General features: G+C 40.1%; 2 protein-coding genes across 4 annotated transcripts in view; one reads left to right on the forward strand and one right to left on the reverse strand.

Moving 5' to 3' along the window:
- LOC105385025 overlaps positions 1-15,643 on the reverse strand; it is an 81,005-nt gene extending 65,362 nt beyond the window's left edge. The window contains exons 1-2 of the mRNA XM_048624115.1: positions 15,359-15,643; positions 5,378-5,431 (exon numbers count right to left, since the gene is read on the reverse strand). Of these exons, the coding sequence (XP_048480072.1) occupies positions 5,378-5,431; positions 15,359-15,512 (208 nt within the window). The 5' untranslated portion in view covers positions 15,513-15,643. The remainder of the gene's footprint in view (positions 1-5,377; positions 5,432-15,358) is intronic.
- Positions 280-12,332, forward strand: LOC105390047. 3 transcript variants are annotated; one of them, XM_048624114.1, is made up of 14 exons: positions 280-370; positions 888-944; positions 1,362-1,434; positions 2,609-2,720; positions 3,166-3,308; positions 7,161-7,257; positions 7,801-7,934; positions 8,754-8,932; positions 9,364-9,450; positions 9,682-9,779; positions 10,401-10,504; positions 10,842-11,021; positions 11,501-11,674; positions 12,098-12,332. In XM_048624114.1, exons 1-14 carry the CDS (start codon positions 287-289, stop codon positions 12,250-12,252), a joined length of 1,677 nt encoding a protein of 558 aa, XP_048480071.1. In that variant the 5' UTR covers positions 280-286; the 3' UTR covers positions 12,253-12,332. The 3 variants fall into 3 exon arrangements, with proteins under 3 accessions (XP_048480071.1, XP_048480070.1, XP_048480069.1); XM_048624113.1 differs by having other exon boundaries at positions 888-920; positions 1,338-1,434; XM_048624112.1 differs by lacking the exon at positions 1,362-1,434 and having other exon boundaries at positions 888-1,017.
- Positions 15,644-17,364: the final 1,721 nt, after the last annotated feature.

Consider the following 17,364-nt stretch of genomic DNA (forward strand, 5'->3'; position numbering starts at 1 on the left):
ATGAGCAGCTTTGATTATATATTAGAAAGAATTTTTAGCAGAAAGAAAAGACTGGCTAATCGTTTGATGACAGTGCAACCAAGGGGTTAATCTCTAATATTTGTCAACAACACGATAATAAGGTTTCGATATCATGTTATTTGTTTACATGCAAAATTATGGCCAGAATGGAATACCGTAATTTTTTTTACTTAAGAAAATCCCTTATTTTTTTGTAAAAGGCATAAAGGCCATACCAGAAATGTGATAAGCAATATCAGCTCTTATTCCACAGGACCTAGACGGCATGGGCGAAGGCAAGCAGTTGGACGTGTTGGAGCCCCAAGCGCGAATGGCGAAGCTCAACTCTTTGACAGATGAAAAGATGGAGGTAAGGGCTCCCCGATACGACATCGCGTCGTGAAAACCTTTCCTTGAAACTCACAGAAGGGCTAGTAGGGGGCGCATTTAAGACGTGACAAAAGTTTTGCATCGCACTCACTCACATCGCGCAGCTTGAGAGCGAGCGCGACGGAGAACTTTTGTCACGTCTTAAAAGAGAGCAGCCGACACGACGTCACATCGTGTTTAAGGTGCCTTTGCCCTAATATTCAGATTTCCGATGCTTTTATATAGGGGAGTGTTTGTTTTGAGTGAGAGAGATGCCCTTTAATTTTAATGAGGCGGCGTTGTGAGGAATCAGATTTCGCATTCAAATATGTGCGATGGTTTAAATATACGCGGGCATATTGTTCTACATAACCTTATTATTATCCACTTAACCGATGCTATCTTTTACGAAGGATTCGGGTTCGAATCCCGGCAAGAGTATCTTGTAATGATTTTTTGTATGTTGTATATTTTATTTAGGTCTTGACATAACTGACCAAACCGCGGTTCCCCGACAGACGCTGCTAGTGAAGCGGGGCGGCGGCGGCGCCATATCTCTGGGGGTGCCGGTGGAGGCCGGAGTGTCAGCTCTGAGGATCTACATCGAGGGTGCCGTGGAACACGCTGTGTTGTACCCGCCTAATGACGGTGAGTGGTCAAGTGTCTCTTAGAGAGATGAGAAAAGGAAGTCAACTTCTTCTACAAGTGGATGAGAAGTAAAACACCCTAGACTACAGAGCATCTGCTGTCCTATCAACTCCTATCCCTTGTGCCGTTCCACCTGCACTAGGGAATATTGACGTATGGTCAACCTGTTTAGACAGCAATCAGAGCAAAGTCACGCAAGAAGATGGCGAGGAAGAGTAAAAGAATAGGCTGTCAGCGTAGGTCTTATCCTTAGGTATCAGATATTGAGGCCTGCGTAGTTGCTCGATCTCATAGAGATTTGTAGCCGTGGTCAAAGGGACATATCTCTGGGGGTGCCGGTGGAGGCCGGAGTATCAGCTCTGAGGATCTACATCGAGGGTGCCGTGGAACATGCTGTGTTGTACCCGCCTAATGATGGTGAGTTGTCAGGTGTCTCTTAGAGAGAGTAAAAGAAGAAGTCAACTTTTTCAGTACATGAGTGGACGCTATAGACAACGGAGAATTTGCTGTCCTGTATCTTGTGCCCTTCCACATACATTGAGAGTCTACATCAGACAGCGGCAGCGTAACGAATAAAAACTGAGGCTATATAGACACATAGGCATTTCTTATAGAGGCCTCACAACTCTACCCCGTTTATTCTTTAGTAGATAAAACCTTTTCGATAGCTCTTCCGCAATCAAATTAAGGTTTTAAAATTAAGAGCTTTCTGTAACGGTAACCTATTGGCCATGTGTCCTATGCTGACAAATTATCTATTTATTTATTTATTTCAATAACTTAACTTAGTCTACCCTTACAGCTAAGCCAATTCGATAGACAAGTTTACAATAAAAATATAACTCTAAAAACAGAAATTAGGTACTTAATACAAATAGGTATTTAATCTATAAATAACCAATAATTTAATCTATAAATATTTAATCTAATTTATAAATAACCAATTGCTTCATGAATTTCTTTAAGTGAAAAAAACCTAACATACTATGAGCTACACTCAATAAACCCGTTACTACCTTCATTGAAACAACAATATAACACTCAACACAATAGTATTATGCCGTCCCATTGATGACCAATTTTGGTATAAGCCTAAGCTGACACTGGCGATCATAAAAGACAGAGTCATGCTTAGAGGTTAACCGCTAGTGGCCTACAGAATCAAACAATACTAATAAACGAACCGAGGATAAATAATACCGATGATAAATTATTATACATATTTATACAAGTAAAAACCTTACAAGCAGTCTAATATGCACAAAGGTCCCATTCGAGTATCAGTAGGCTAAGTACAGACACCTATAATATATCTACGCAGAGAATAACACATAACACCTTTCTTAAAGCGCATTAAAACACTCTGCCTTCCTCATACAGCCACCACCATTCTGCCGCTGCACGGGTTCGTTATCGACGTAGATATCTTTATCACTATATCACGATTCACCATAAATACCTCGCTATAATTGGTGGACCGCGCATTAAACGAGTATGTATATAGACGCAACGTCGATAACGAACCCATGTAGCGGACACTGCTACTGCGTGACACAAGACCCTACTAATACCCCATTATCTCCCCTCACAGCGCCCCAAATAGACCTCTACAACCAGACATCGGTGGCGCTCTACTCGCGCGGCTCCCGCACCGACGGCCTGTCTCCGCGCGACGTGTACCTCGCCTTCACTGGGGAAGACTCGTAAGTATACCATCAGCATAGAGAGCAACATGGAAGTTAGGGACTGACTACTGGATAATCCAAGGTTCAACTGACTACTGGATAATGCAAGGTCCAATATAGCAAATCCAGACACTTTATCCCTTGTTTACCGCTAATTATTGGTATTTAATTTACTTCTATCCTTCCAACGGTTATTAACTATATCTTTAAAAAGATGGCCACAATCAATAAGACCATCCCACTATGCGCAATATGACAATAAAGACGGAAGATTACTATTCCATTCCATATTCTATACATTTATGTTAAATAGATTGAGAAGGCTTTGAAAAGAAAGGTCAAAGTTACAGAATTTTCAACAAGATCCTGCTCAAATATGCTTAGCTTTAAACCCTCAAATTCAGCGGGCATATTAACCTCTGTCTTCCAAACAAACTATAATCCTCCTCCCCTCCCCCTCCAGATTGTCCGTCCTGCCCGTGTCGACACGGTCCCCGGCCACGGCCGGCGTGTGGCACTTCAGCATGCGCTGCGACACGTGTGACTACCGACTCACCATCGGCGCTACGGCTAGCATCCACTTCACTACTAGCCTGCTGGATGGGGGTAAGTTTTTTGATGAGATACTATTATGATCACCATCAACCCATCACGTCCCCCATTCCTGGGGCACGGGTCTCCTTCCAATGGAGGAAGGGTTTAGGGCTAATCCACCACGCAGGCCCCCAACACAAGCTTGTGCTGAGAGAGTTGTCGGTAGTTGAGTGATGTAGCTTGTGTGAATTTCTCAGACACAAATGAATCAATTAGACCGTGACTGATCCAAAAAGGGACCGAAGGATAAAAAAACAATAAAGGATAGCGATAACTCATATACCGAGATTACCGAGGTGTTAAAATCGGAAGCCAAGATATTACATTTAGTGAAGCAAACTAAACGGTGAACCTAACACATTCGACTCGGTAGTGAAGCGAAAAATCGCAATTGGCCATGCCGTAAACGTCGCGACTTAAACCCAACGGCTTATTAATACGAACTAGATGGAGCAAAAGAAACGTCTCAACAAGTAACACCCCACTTCCATCACTAAGCTCTTATTTTGAACTAGCTGTTCCCGCGAGCTTCGCTTGGCCTACTTTTCCCGTGGGAATTCCGGGATAAACAGTAGCCTATGTTCTTTTCCAGGGTCAATACCATATGTATACCAAATTTCATTCAAATCCGTTCAGTAGTTTTGGCGTGAAAGAGTAACAGACAGACAGACACAGTTACTTTCGCATTTATAATATTAGTTAGGATTAGGATTAGATATGTTTGAAGATTTGAGACTTTATTCCTTAGGTTGAACTCAAAACGGTTTGACAGTAAACAAAATACGGTCAGTTTTTGCTTTGTTTTTGTAAGTGACACGCCATTTTGTTCGTATGTTTTTTATCTAAGCATAAACCAATGGTTGATTGACATCGGCCAGCTGCGTATGAGTATATTATGGTGTACAATGCCACTCTCTGTTCCAAGGGTGCTTTAACACCACAGATGTGCCATGCAACTATAATAAATAAATATAAATATGTGGGGACATCTCACACACGGCCATCCGACCCCAAGCTAGGCAGAACCTGTGTTATGGGTGTCGGACAGCTGATATATCTACACAAATACATAGATAGATACAATATACTTTAATTTAATTATAGGTACTACATAATTAAAAGTCCTACGTCATTGATGTGTGATTCAGTCATAATATAATATGCTTCCTATGTGTAGTAAGCAACTGATAAATAGGTCAAATATTTATCGATCAGCTTGGTCTACTGTTCACGCTATAGTTAATACATAGCCGTAACAGATTTCATATAATTATTATTATTGACACCAATTTACGGAAGAGTTGGAGATTATTATAACAATATTGAACATCCAAAACCGTAAAACTTCTGTAACTATGGTACAGATGCCTTACTTCATTGTGGACGAAAAAAATATTTCTCCCAGAAAAAAAACTAATAAAGAAGACAAAAAATCTTAACAGATTCTGTCTACCGGTTTACTTTATTTCTGATATACACAACCTAACTAATTATATTATTTAAATATTGAGGGTATTTTGGGGCTGTAGGTAATGTTACCCTGAGTGTTCTTAGTTATGTTTCATGAAAATCGGTTCAGCAGTTCAAAAGTTATGCGACTATTAGTGTTGAATGTCGGGGGCTTAGGTTATTAAAAAAAACACACACTCCGTGGCGATTGGCAAAGTATCTAATTGCGTGACCGCAAATACAGAACGCGTAAAAAAAAACAACTATGAAAATTTGCACGGTCGATGAACTTGCTTTTTTGCCATGACCACAGACCAGTCAATGTAATTTTAATGAATTCTAAACATCAAACTTTTACACTCCGTCATTTATTAATCTTTAAAAATTCAGTGAATAATGGATTGGCACACAAAAAAAAATGTCGGATCAAAGTTTATCATTCCATCAATACCACCCATAGCGCTATCACAAAAAAATACAAACAAAAACTTATGAATCACCGTCAATAAATATCAGCACTGAATAAAGAGTTCTTTATCAGTGTCAGTAAAAATCATAAGATCAAAAACGCATGCATAACTAAAAAAATACTGGCACTAAACATGCAAGTGCCGAAAAGAAAGAAAAATAACCTCGAGACGTCACGATGACAGGTCGGCCATCTTCCCAAAATGGCGGCAAACTCCCTGCAGGTCAAGGGCGTCTGTTTCACATACCAATAGCCATTCACGTTCACACACCTACTTCACCCAATAATTTTAAAATGCCGAGTGCTTTCTCGCGCTAAACGTGACATCATAACTGGTTTTTTGCCAACGGAAAAATATTACGTACCACCATTGTGAAATTACAATAACGTTCCTAGGTACTCTATAAACGCTTAAAGCGGTGTATCGCGTGAGAGAACTAGAGGAAACGATGTACGTACATTGTTGATTAAAAACGACGGAAGCGATTTAGAATATTGCCGCAACTACAAAATACTTAATAGTGCAATTTCTAGGCAGTTAGCAAAACAAAAAGCGTAAATACTCCGCGCGTAATCTATGGTGCAGAAAAAAAACACTGGCCACTGACAAGGTGATTGCGCGCCAAGGACGAATTAAAAATAAAACTTTTAAAAAAAGAACGACGGACACAATTCTTTCAGTCGCAACACGGAAGCCGACGCGAAAGGAACTGACACCCGCAACGCAATGATTACTACTAACAAACATTAGGTTAAAACAACATTACTGCGTTGTAGACACGACACTACACGCTTCCATTGAAAATAAATATCAAACATTTGATCCAACGTATTCCAAATGGCAATTTGAAATAATAACAAGAGTTGAAGCACATAATGACGATAATGCTATTCTATGTGGTCTTTTAGTAGTACTTAATAGAAACCTTTGCTCTTAAAAACACAAGAGTTATCAAAGCACACAATATTCGTTTCGTCACTACAATAGATAAACAAGAAACTTAAACGTCCAATCGGAGGTCACTTGCATGTAGGTCTCGGATAAGAAAAGCAGTAGATATAACGACGATAAACCAGTATTTATTTATGTTTTACATTTTAATGGATAACAAATAATGGACAACAACAGAGATGGGCAAACTGGGGCTATTTCAAACAAAAATAAAACCATAGCCGTCTTGATTCCAACATTTAATAAAATAATGGTCTTCACGGCAATTTAGATTTAATCACCCTTGAAATCAGCCAACTGGAGTGTATACTGTATAGTAAAATTATAGAGTCAACGTCAATAATATTTATGTTTATAGATCAAATTCAGCTGAGCTAGAAACATTAGGTTATCGTTTGAAGATATAAAAAATTGTATTCCTTCAAAAACGGCGATACGGTTCGCGTCCTATCACGTGAGCACATATGGTCAGAGAAAAGCAAATGGATTTACAAGTCCTTCAGGCATTACAGTCGTGACTCGGTAAAACTATAAAGGATTAAATAACAGCATTGTGCAAAAATTTAAAGGGACGAAGTCATTATATGGTCGTTTATTTAAACGTCGAGACGACTGAATGGCGTAGTGGTTAGTGACCCTGACTACTGAGCCGAAGGTCCGGGGTCGATTCCCGGCTGGGGCAGATATTTGTTTAAAGACAGATATTTGTACTCGGGTCTTGGGTGTTGATATTTATATTTAATAACTATTTATCTATCTATGTATTTGTGTAGATATATCAGCTGTCCGATACCCATAACACAGGCTATGCCTAGCTTGGGGTCGGATGGCCGTGTGTGAGATGTCCCCACATATTTATTTATCTATCTACGAGAATGTATTTGTGTAGTAGATATATCAGCTGTCCGATACCCATAACACAGGCTCTGCCTAGCTTGGGGTCGGATGGCCGTGTGTGAGATGTACCCACATATTTATTATTATTTATTTGCAGATGGCATTCGACTACGCGTCGTGGGACCAGTGAGCACCGTCAGAGACTCGGCTCTGGTCGACGAATACGGCGCTGAGCTGAGCAAGCTCACGTTTAGGTAAGAGACAACAATATTTTTATTATTGTTCGTAATCTAAGGTTTTGAAATCAGAAGCTTTCGTATTTTCGGAAAACCGTAGGAAATTTATTAAGGTATTTAAGTTTCATGTATTTGTCTGTCAGCCTTATGGCGTCATGGATTCGAATGATTGATGGACTGATTTATTGATTGGGAGACATAAGCTATGATACTTATTTGTACTTTGAAAGTTAGTGGCATAGAAATGTTAAATAATTTTCTTGTGAATTAAGTTGCCTTCAGGAATTTCATTGATAAAATTTTCCACCTATTCCGTCAACTAATAGCATATAGCCTCCTGCTACCGTACCTGCTATCACCATATAAACCTACATAATTATAAACATATAAATATCTCTAGTACTTTTATTTAAATGCAATACGTGTTGCCTGGAAGAGGTCGCTTTTTGCGATAAGGCCGCCTATTGTCCTTACTCTTTCCTTGTAACATAATTTATGTTGTGTGTTTTTCAATAAAGTTATATTGTATAGTAAACCTTCATCACAACATTCCTGTTCCAGCTACCAACCCGCAGCGGGGGAGGGCGAGCACCCGCGCCCCGGGCAGCAGGACCAGGAGCTGGTGGCCGAGGTGCCGCTCCCCGCAGTGAAGGCTTCCAGGGTCTACGCCAAGATCGTGGGCCGAGATGTGCATGGTAGGCTTTTGACAAGATGCGTTTCTAGTACGAAGCTACAGTGCTTTTCCACCAGCTGACTCTTCACGGGCTCGTTATCGGCGTAGATAAAAGTCACTATATCGCGATTCCCCATAAATAGGGCGCTGTGATTGGTGGAACGTGCATTAAACGAGTTTATTGACGTCGATAACAGACTCGTGCCGCGCCCGCAGATAGTTTCCATGAAGTTATGCTGCGTTCGCACCAGCGCTATGCTATGTGAACCAATGAATATGATTGATGAATATCAACAACAATAAGCAGCGGGGGAGGGCGAGCACCCGCGCCCCGGGCAGCAGGACCAGGAGCTGGTGGCCGAGGTGCCGCTGCCCGCGGTGAAGGCTTCCAGGGTCTACGCCAAGATCGTGGGCAGAGATGTGCATGGTAGGTTAATGACCATGGATGATTTTCATTTTTTTTTGGGACTTTCATATGCATTTTTAAGGAGTACTCAGAGTTAATAACACGCAAGCGAGTGCCACGCAATGTACTTTTCAAAGTACATTTTGTACTCACGTGTAGGTCGCGAGCCGTATAGACATTTTGTAAAGAGTACAATGCACTTAGAGTAGAGTATACAGTATACATCTACAATCTAGATGCCCAGATTTCCTCACGATGCTTTTCCTCTACGTAAGAGCACTTTTATAGTAAACATTTTATTCTTTATGACTAAGAATTCATTGGTAAATACCAGTATTCGAACCCACTGCTCCTCGACTATAAGATGTTATCCGTTACACCACAACGACTGATATTTTTTAAACCACCCTGAAAAACCTTCTTACAAATTTCCAGGAGAGTCCTTCGTCCGCCTCTCGGGCCCCCTGCACCAGGCGTCGGAGATCCGCACCGGCCGGTCAGCCACCGTGGTCTTCCCTGACGCATTCAGCGAGCTCGAGATGGCCGAGGAGTACAGTCAGAGGGGGCAGAGGCAGATGCAGTACAACGAGACTGGTGGGCGGACTACTTCTCAGGTGAGGTTATGTGCTGATAAGGTGGTTTGTTCATAGCAAAGCCTATTTATTTATTTATTTATTATTTATTTAGCTTTTATGCACTAGCAATGAAAGAATACTATCGTTAGAAACAAACTTACTAATGGCCCTACGGTTGAAAACCGTATCAAAGCCACCCCCAGGTTTTTGTAAACTATACGTGGAGGCTGGTGGTTTGCCCAGCAGTGGTTCACTATTTGTTTATGTATTAAAAAAGCACACCATTACAGATATAGGATAAGTATAAAGTGTAGAGTTTACGGAAACTAACCCTATCTACGTCTAGAAACCTTCTAGGTATCCCCTATATTTTAGGCGAAACAATTTTTTGGATATGATATTATTTGGGTATCTATTTCAAATAATTGATTATATCTGACATATTCCAACCAATTCATTTCATTCGACAGGTGGTGAACCAACTAGGAACACTGATGACGACAGTTCAAATTGGATTAAGTTCCAGGCTTTATGGGGCACCGGGAGAAATATTTGCGGTAAGATATTTTGCCATTTTGTTGTTGACAGGTTGACAGCACTTTCGAAAAGCTCGCACTCGATTCTGTACGTTAGCTCTGTTTTTTCCGGATAGGCCTACTGTTGCTAATTAAGCACTCTTAGACATCCCCGTTGATTTAGTAACTAAATTCTGTAGATATACAGTAGTATATCATAAACTATACTATTTTTATATTATTATAATAATATCCCCATTCCCATAATTCCAGATCCACTACGAAGTGACAAACTACAGGGACCAGGGCGTGCAATTCTCGTTCGGGGCCGGAGACGAGCTGTCCTACCTGCTCGACGTGAAACCTCGCTAGTAAGTAGCCCCTTTCACAATCATCATCATCACAAAGACAAAGGACGGGAGGGTCTAAAAGTGTGACTTTACTAGTCGCGCTTTAAGTGGCTTTGCTAGTGGGCTTCGACGTTGCATCTTAGGGTGCTTACATAGAGAATCGGGACACGGAGCATTTCCTGGATTTTTAAATGTCATGAGCGCTTTCGCATAATCAGGTTACCGGTACAGGTCGGTACAGGGAACCCGATTCTCTATGTAAGCACCCGAAGGTGCGACGTCGAAGCCCATTCGGACCACAGAGATCGGTGTGTACGCGGTCATCCGTCACACCATCACGTCCCACTGCTGGGGCACGGGTCTCCTTCCAATGAAGGAAAGGTGTTAGACCTAGTCCACCACGCTGGCCTAGAGCGGGTTGGTGGACCCCAATACTAGCACGCTTGTGCTGATAAAGTTGTCGGGTAATTAAGTGATCAACCTGTCAGTCCACTAATCACATAATGTGGTTGTCTGGAAGAGATTAGTTTTAGTAATAATGCCGCCGATTGTGCCAGTTATTTTCTGTTCTATGTTTGTGAAACTGTTTCTGTTAGTGTGCAATATAGAGTATTTTATCTTCATAACGTGTCTTCATTCCAGCCAGTACGTGGCATCAGGGCAATCGGTGATCGTCATCGTGAGGATGATCATAAGCAACGCCGCGACGCCTGGCGCCCGCGACTTGGTCGTATTCACTGCTGAAGGTAACACGTTGGTCCCATATATATTTTTCCTTAATTTCCAAGAGTCATAAAACAAAAGTGGTTCAGAATGACGCCCTGAGTGATCTTGAATCTAGATGTGCAGGTTTCCTCACGATGATTTCCATCACCGTAAGAGCACGTGGTATTGTTGTACTTAAACTCCTTAATGGAAAACACAATTGAAGGAATTCATTGGTACAGGATTTGAACCCACGGCCTCTCGATTAAGAGGACGAGGCCTTATCCATTACGTCACCACCGCTCTTCTAGCAAAATACTGGTGGGAATGGATTTTTACACATCACATCTCATCCTAAAACTCTCTTCCTCCCTCAAGGCCGAGACAAAGCATCCATCGCTGCCTACGTCTACGTGACCAGCCCTGACGGTCCACCGACGGACCTCTGGGCTCCCGAAGTCACGCACAGTTTCCAGGGTTCCTGCTTCGGGAAGATGGGAGACGACTGCGCCCAGAATGTGTGGTCTGTTAATGTTGTGGCCAGGGATAACGTTGCAGGTGAGAAAACTAATATTGGCCTACATAGTGTAAATTAAAATATGTGCATGAGGGGTGTTTGCGTGCCCAGTTTGAGTTTGTGTTTAGTGCGATTGTGCTGAAACGATTCATCAGACAATTTGATTTTGATCGAATGTATTAAAAGACCTCCATCTCCAGCCACACTGGCGTGAAGATCATAGCATTTAGCGATAACGGTCTATATTTTATGTGGCATTCCCATAACAATGCAATGCAAAAATGAACGATGTATATGGGTCATTAGGCATATTCCCTAGGATTTGGCATACCAAATATGATATCTCGCGCGTAAGTTTCCCTGATGAAAAATATCACAATGAACACAGTCATGTATTTTAATCCTTTGCTTTCGAGGACTGTCATCTTTGCCAAAACAAGATAGCAACCTAGCAGGAGCCGTTGCTTCTGTAGGTAACTTCCATAGTTCCTTCCACCTTACACAACAACCTCTCCCCCAGGCCTACTCCGAGTGTCCTCCTCCCCGCCCGGCCTGCTCTACGCCGGGAACTTCGTGGCGGGAACCCGGGACAGCGTCGTCAGCACGTACCGCGCCAGCTGTTGCGCGCCACGCCTGCTGGTCACGGCTGTTGACGCCGTGGGCAACGCTCAGAGTTACAATCTGGATATATCTAGTGAGTATAGGGACGTTTTTTAAGGACTGGCTATTAACACTCTATATAGACGATATGTTGTTTGAAATTCTAAGTCCTGACTGCCTATTACGTTCCACCACAACGTTATAATTTTATGCATGATTGAGTATCAAGTATGTATAGACTAGGGTTTTTAACCCCCGACGAAAAAGAGGAGAGATACAAGTCTAGCGCGTCTTTGTATCTGTCTGTGGAAGCGTTGTTCCCAACCGATTTTAAATTAGAGTTTTTTGGGTCATTGTTAATGATACCCCGAGTGTTCTTAGCCGTAATTTCAAAATCGGCTCAGCCGTTCAAAAATGCTCAACCTTTTGACTAGTTTTGACATGCGCAGTGCATAAACTTGGGGAATCTAGTATAATAGACTTCTATGAAATCTACATAACTATTTTCTCCTTCCAGACTACTTCACGCCAGCATCCATAGCGGCTATAGTGCTGGGAGTGTTCCTGCTAATAGCCCTGATCCTCATTGTGGCGTTCCTCATCTACTGGTGTGTGAGGAGGCGGAGGGAGTCCAAGGAGCTACCGTACACGGCTAGACGGGAGATCGGATAGAGTTTAAGGCGGCTAGCCTAGCACGGGGTGCAAGATGCGCACGACAAGACGTGACAAAAGTTCTCCGTCGCTCTCGAAGCCGAGTGAGCGTAAAGCAAAATTTTTGTCACGTCTTGAAGCACGCGTTTACAAAAGTTAGCCGTCGTGCTCGCTCTCGAGACCGTACGATGTGAGTGAGATGCTAAACTTTGTCATGTCTTGGCGTGCGCACTTGTGCCCCGTGCTAGGTCTTCAGGGTATCTTAGAATGAGGAGTCGGAAGCTCTGATTCTTTATTCTAAGCTTTAGGCACAGAAATCAACTTCCCCTAGCACCCAATTTTAACTCGCTTAAATAAAGTGTATTTTTCTACAGGGTGTTGCTAAAGTGGTATATTAATATGAAAGAGGTTGACTAAGCTCATCATACTAAACAACTTTTTTACAGTCGTAGAATAAATGTTGTTAACAATGACGCCTTGAGACACCCCCTTCCGTCCTACTATACCACTTTTTCAATAGGATAGAATTCCAATATATACATTATATAAACGAAATAAATAAATATGTGAGGACATCTCACACACGGCCATCCGACCCCAAGCTAGGCAGAACCTGTGTTATGGGTGTCAGACAGCTGATATATCTACAAAAATATGTATTTTATCATATTTATTAACCGACTTCAAAAAAAGGAGGAGGTTCTCAATTCGTCGGGATCTTTTTATTTAGTATGTATCTACCTACATAGGTAAGAGGCTACTAAATATAAATATCAACCCCCAAGACCTGAGTACAAATATCTGTCTTTACACAAATATCTGCCCCAGCCGGGAATCGAACCCGGGACCTTTGGCATAGCAGTCAGGGGCACTAACCACTACGCCATTCAGCCGTCAAAAAACTAGATGAGTACCTAATTTATGTAATGTATTGGATTGCTGTGAGCCTAAGGGCGGATTCGGCCAACGTCGAGTAAATTTTACTCTCGAGTAAAGTACCAGTTACTCGCGAGTAAGCAGGATTTTGCATTCTACCAAACCTGAAACCAAGATAACTAGCTTATCCCAAGAATAAAATGTTATACCGCCAAAATTGACCGTGTAACGAGCTTATCCGAGAGTAATTTTGTAATGGCGGCAGCACATCAGCTGATTAGAAAACCGTCATAATGACATATAAACACATCTGTCAAAACATAAACAAAAGTACGTTAAAAGGCAAAGTCTCAGAATAACAACAGCGAATAAAATATTAAAACATAAACAATTTCATACTTTTATAATCCATTCAAACTAAGTTGGAATGTCATTTCTATTGCATGCTTTGAAACGCAGCTATTTTTATTTTAGTTGCATTACAGTTTCGTTCCTCGTTCATTCAATTTAATCATGGTATAACTTGGTAGAATGCAAATGTACTTATCCTAGATATTTACTCGCGTATAATTTTAATTCCGGTATAGTTATTCTCGTGTAACGTGATGTTTGGACGAATCCACCCTAATTGGGATAATTTAGATATGAATATCATTGAGATATTATGATTTCCTTTCCAAGATTACCGATAATTTATGTGTTTTAATAATGATGTATTTATAAATATTAGGTATGCTTTTTCAGTGATCAGAGGTATACATTTAAGTAAGGAATAGAAATATTATAATTTATTTTTTGATATCTTAGTTATAAAAAGTTATTCATACATATATTTTTTGTCAAGCTGTGCATTCCTTAGTATATTGAAATGTTAGTGTTAGATATTAAACTGAAGTACAATAAAAAATATTATGAGCAATACAATAAAATATATTGCATTACCTATAATAATGTTTCTATTGCTTTTGGTCATAATTTTGTTACAAACATAAAATGGACCAATTATAAGTTTGTAATTTGTAAAAATAATGCATTTTATTTTATAAAATTATATTTTTAGTCTAGTATTTAGGTACTGACATAGTTTAATAAATATACTTTTAAGAGTTTACTAAAACGGGTAGTAATTGATTTTATAACAAGTTCTCTTGTTAAAGTGGTCTAAGACATAAGAAAAGTTCATATAAATTCCTCTTCCAATGTAGACTTTACATGGGGCTTATATCTAATGCTTATTAGCTTATAGTTATATGTATACATACCCAGTTATGTACTCCTACTTTCATAAACCATGAAGAATTATGACCATTTTGACTAGGAAACTTATGTTTTATGTAATAAGTAACAGGCCATATTTTGTAAAATAATTTTTGAAAATAAACATTTTATTAATTAAAAAACATTCTTATTTCAAAGCTGTGCAAATTAAATACCTATTATATGCAGAAAGGTTTCGCGAGAGCCAGATGCCATTCTAAATAATGTATTCTTGTTAAATCTCTGTTGATTCCTGTCTCTTGACTACCCGTTACAAATTTTTTGTACAGAAGGACCAAAGATTAGTGCCAACAGAAAAGCTTATTTAACCGCTTCAATCCCTTGAAATGAAACACGATAGAAATCTATTGCCGTCAGACGTGATATTAAAACTTCGGAATGCAAAAGATTAAATAATTCAGAATAATACATTCATACATACATATACTCACGCCTGTCTCCCAGAGGGGTAGGCAGAGACTATGGATTTCCAGGTGCCACGATCCTGACATACTCCTTTCGTTTCCTCCACATTCATTAGTCTCTTCATACATGCACGTCGGTTTCGGAAACTCCTAATTTGGCTAATAATAATTGTATGTGTTTACTTACATTTATTAGGATGCTCACGATTCTCTCTAACTTATTATACTCTGAACTGAAGGAGATATTAAATTCTGGTAGGAATCCACTTTCAAACGGAGCATTCTTACAAGTTTTGTACAGAAAAGACGGCATTGTTTACATTCAACTATAATCACTAATTTCGATGACTTTATTTATGCCACAACATGAGAAAGCACTTCCGATACACGGGATATACGTTAATGTATCGGCAGAATTAGAGGAAACACTAATAAACAACAAAATTACAAGAGAAACTGACAGTTGGTGTTCAGACATTATCGACTAATATTTGGTATTTTAGAGGCAAGGTCGCCACTGCGCGGTATCCCGCGTCATGTAATGATTAAAAATAAATAAAAAGACTTACCTTGGCTCGAAATCAACCCAGGGTTTTGCGCGACAGGCAGCAAAACAGCATTGTGTGTCAACTCTTCATAGGACAACCCAACAACAGCGGTTGAAAGAAGTGGATTTTTCACTATGTTTTTGTCGGTATGGTCACCGAAACTTTTGTCAGTCATTTTTTATGGGTTTTTTAATGTTTTGTATTGTTTATTTTTGATAATTTTCTCATTTGGAGGTCACAAAATTGAAACGATTTGTGTAAAGTTACGTGTCACTTGAGTATTTTGACATTTTTGACGTTTTGGAAACAGCTGCCACCTGCCAGCCAGTGACAAATTGTAAAAAATATAAACTCAAGTTTAGTTTCAGAATGTCAACTGTAAATAGTTTTTCTTGACTCAGAAAAATCTAAATGAAACTTGAAATTAATAACTACCTTCCTTAGAAACCAATTTTTTTTAAGGCAACCAGCCGCCCTGATATCCTGATCAAACATACAACTTACCGGGTTGAGTACGAGACAATATCCTCGAATTGATCCTCGGCCGAGCCGAGAGGGAGGATCGGTCGAAGATACTGTCTCGCCACTCTACTCTGTAGGTGTAACAAGGGTTTAATTTTACTGGGAAAGGTGTCAAAGAGCCGTCTCCTCCACCATCGTACGGCTAGCAAAATAGCAAATGACGGGGAGCTCGGCCGAGGACATTGTGATATTGCATACTGGCGGCGTTGCCTCGCTGCTCGCTGTACGGCCATAAACGGCCAGCCCAGCCCCGGCGCGCCAGCCCCTTTAGGAAAATAATATTCGACAAGAAGAAATAATTATGATAAGAGTAAAAATTGCCATGGACCATAAAAGTATTGTAAAAAATCTTAGAATAAATATATGTAAATAAAAATATATAAATAAGTGGCATTGTAAATAGTTTCCTTACCGCCTATGTTAAAAAAAGACACGCTACATTATGGATTTTATCTATTTGCTCTATGGTTTTTGTATTGAGTTGTCATTGTCATGATATATTTTTATGTGTGGCAACATTAGATTAGTACTCGATTCAAAAAAATCGAATAATTTACAGTGTATGCAGTGTATGTTAATAAATATAAATTAAATAAATATACGGAGACATCTCACATGTCTTTTAAACATATATTATCTGCCCCAGCTGGAAATCGAACCTGGAGCCTTCGGTATTAATTAGTTCAGGTATTTAAGTACCCGTTCAGAGTACACACATAGCCTAGTTAGGCAGGCAGGATGAGGTATGATATGAGGTATGCGCTGGATAATACTTGGACAATAAGGTATAATATCGTCTATGTGAGATTTAGTAAAATTAAGTTACAATGTCTCTAACGATGCCTGATTGGAACTAGTCACCCCAGGTAACTAGTATCCCCAGTTTCCCTACTTGTTAGCGATTCTGAAAGCTGTATAGAATTTGTATGTTTGAAATTCTAATTAACGATTGGCAGCGCAAATTTGTCAACACCACATGTACCTAGTAGGTACCTACTGCCTAGAAAAACATTTCCTCCTCCTCCTTTACTTATATATAAGTACTAGACATGATTTTCGGTACAAATTAATATTATATACCTTCGATTTGCCGACGACATCGTCATTATAGCCGAATCTCTGCAGGAACTTCAACAAATGCTTAACAGCCTAAACAGAGCTCACGCCAGGTTATCCTCGGGATGAACCTGGATAAAACTGAGGTTATGTATAATAGCCACGTTCTCCCGTGTCCAATAACCGTTGATGGCATGACCCAAGAAGTTGTTCAACAATATGTCTACCTTGGACAGACTCTGCAGCTGGGTAGAAACAACTTCCAATCAGAGGTCAATAGAAGAATACTATTACAGTTGGGCTGGGCAGCATTTGGCAAACTTCGTCAAGTCTTCTCGTCGCCCATATACACTTAAATATATTCTGAAATTAGAATTTCAAAATTGTATTTTTTTTTCATTTTCCATAGAAACTTAAATGGTTACGTGACTTTTTACTATGGAGAATGA

Source organism: Plutella xylostella, chromosome 11 (genome assembly GCF_932276165.1).
Source record: "Plutella xylostella chromosome 11, ilPluXylo3.1, whole genome shotgun sequence".
NCBI classification, from domain to species: domain Eukaryota; kingdom Metazoa; phylum Arthropoda; class Insecta; order Lepidoptera; family Plutellidae; genus Plutella; species Plutella xylostella.

What these genes read in the sequence shown, in the direction of transcription:
- LOC105390047 (XM_048624112.1), top strand. Translation starts at nt 287, where the DNA reads ATGGGCGAAGGCAAGCAGTTGGACGTGTTGGAGCCCCAAGCGCGAATG. An exon ending in CACCGGGAGAAATATTTGCG is followed by an intron (nt 9,451 to 9,681) that starts GTAAGATATTTT and finishes CCATAATTCCAG; the next exon opens with ATCCACTACGAAGTGACAAA. An exon ending in TTACAATCTGGATATATCTA is followed by an intron (nt 11,675 to 12,097) that starts GTGAGTATAGGG and finishes TTCTCCTTCCAG; the next exon opens with ACTACTTCACGCCAGCATCC.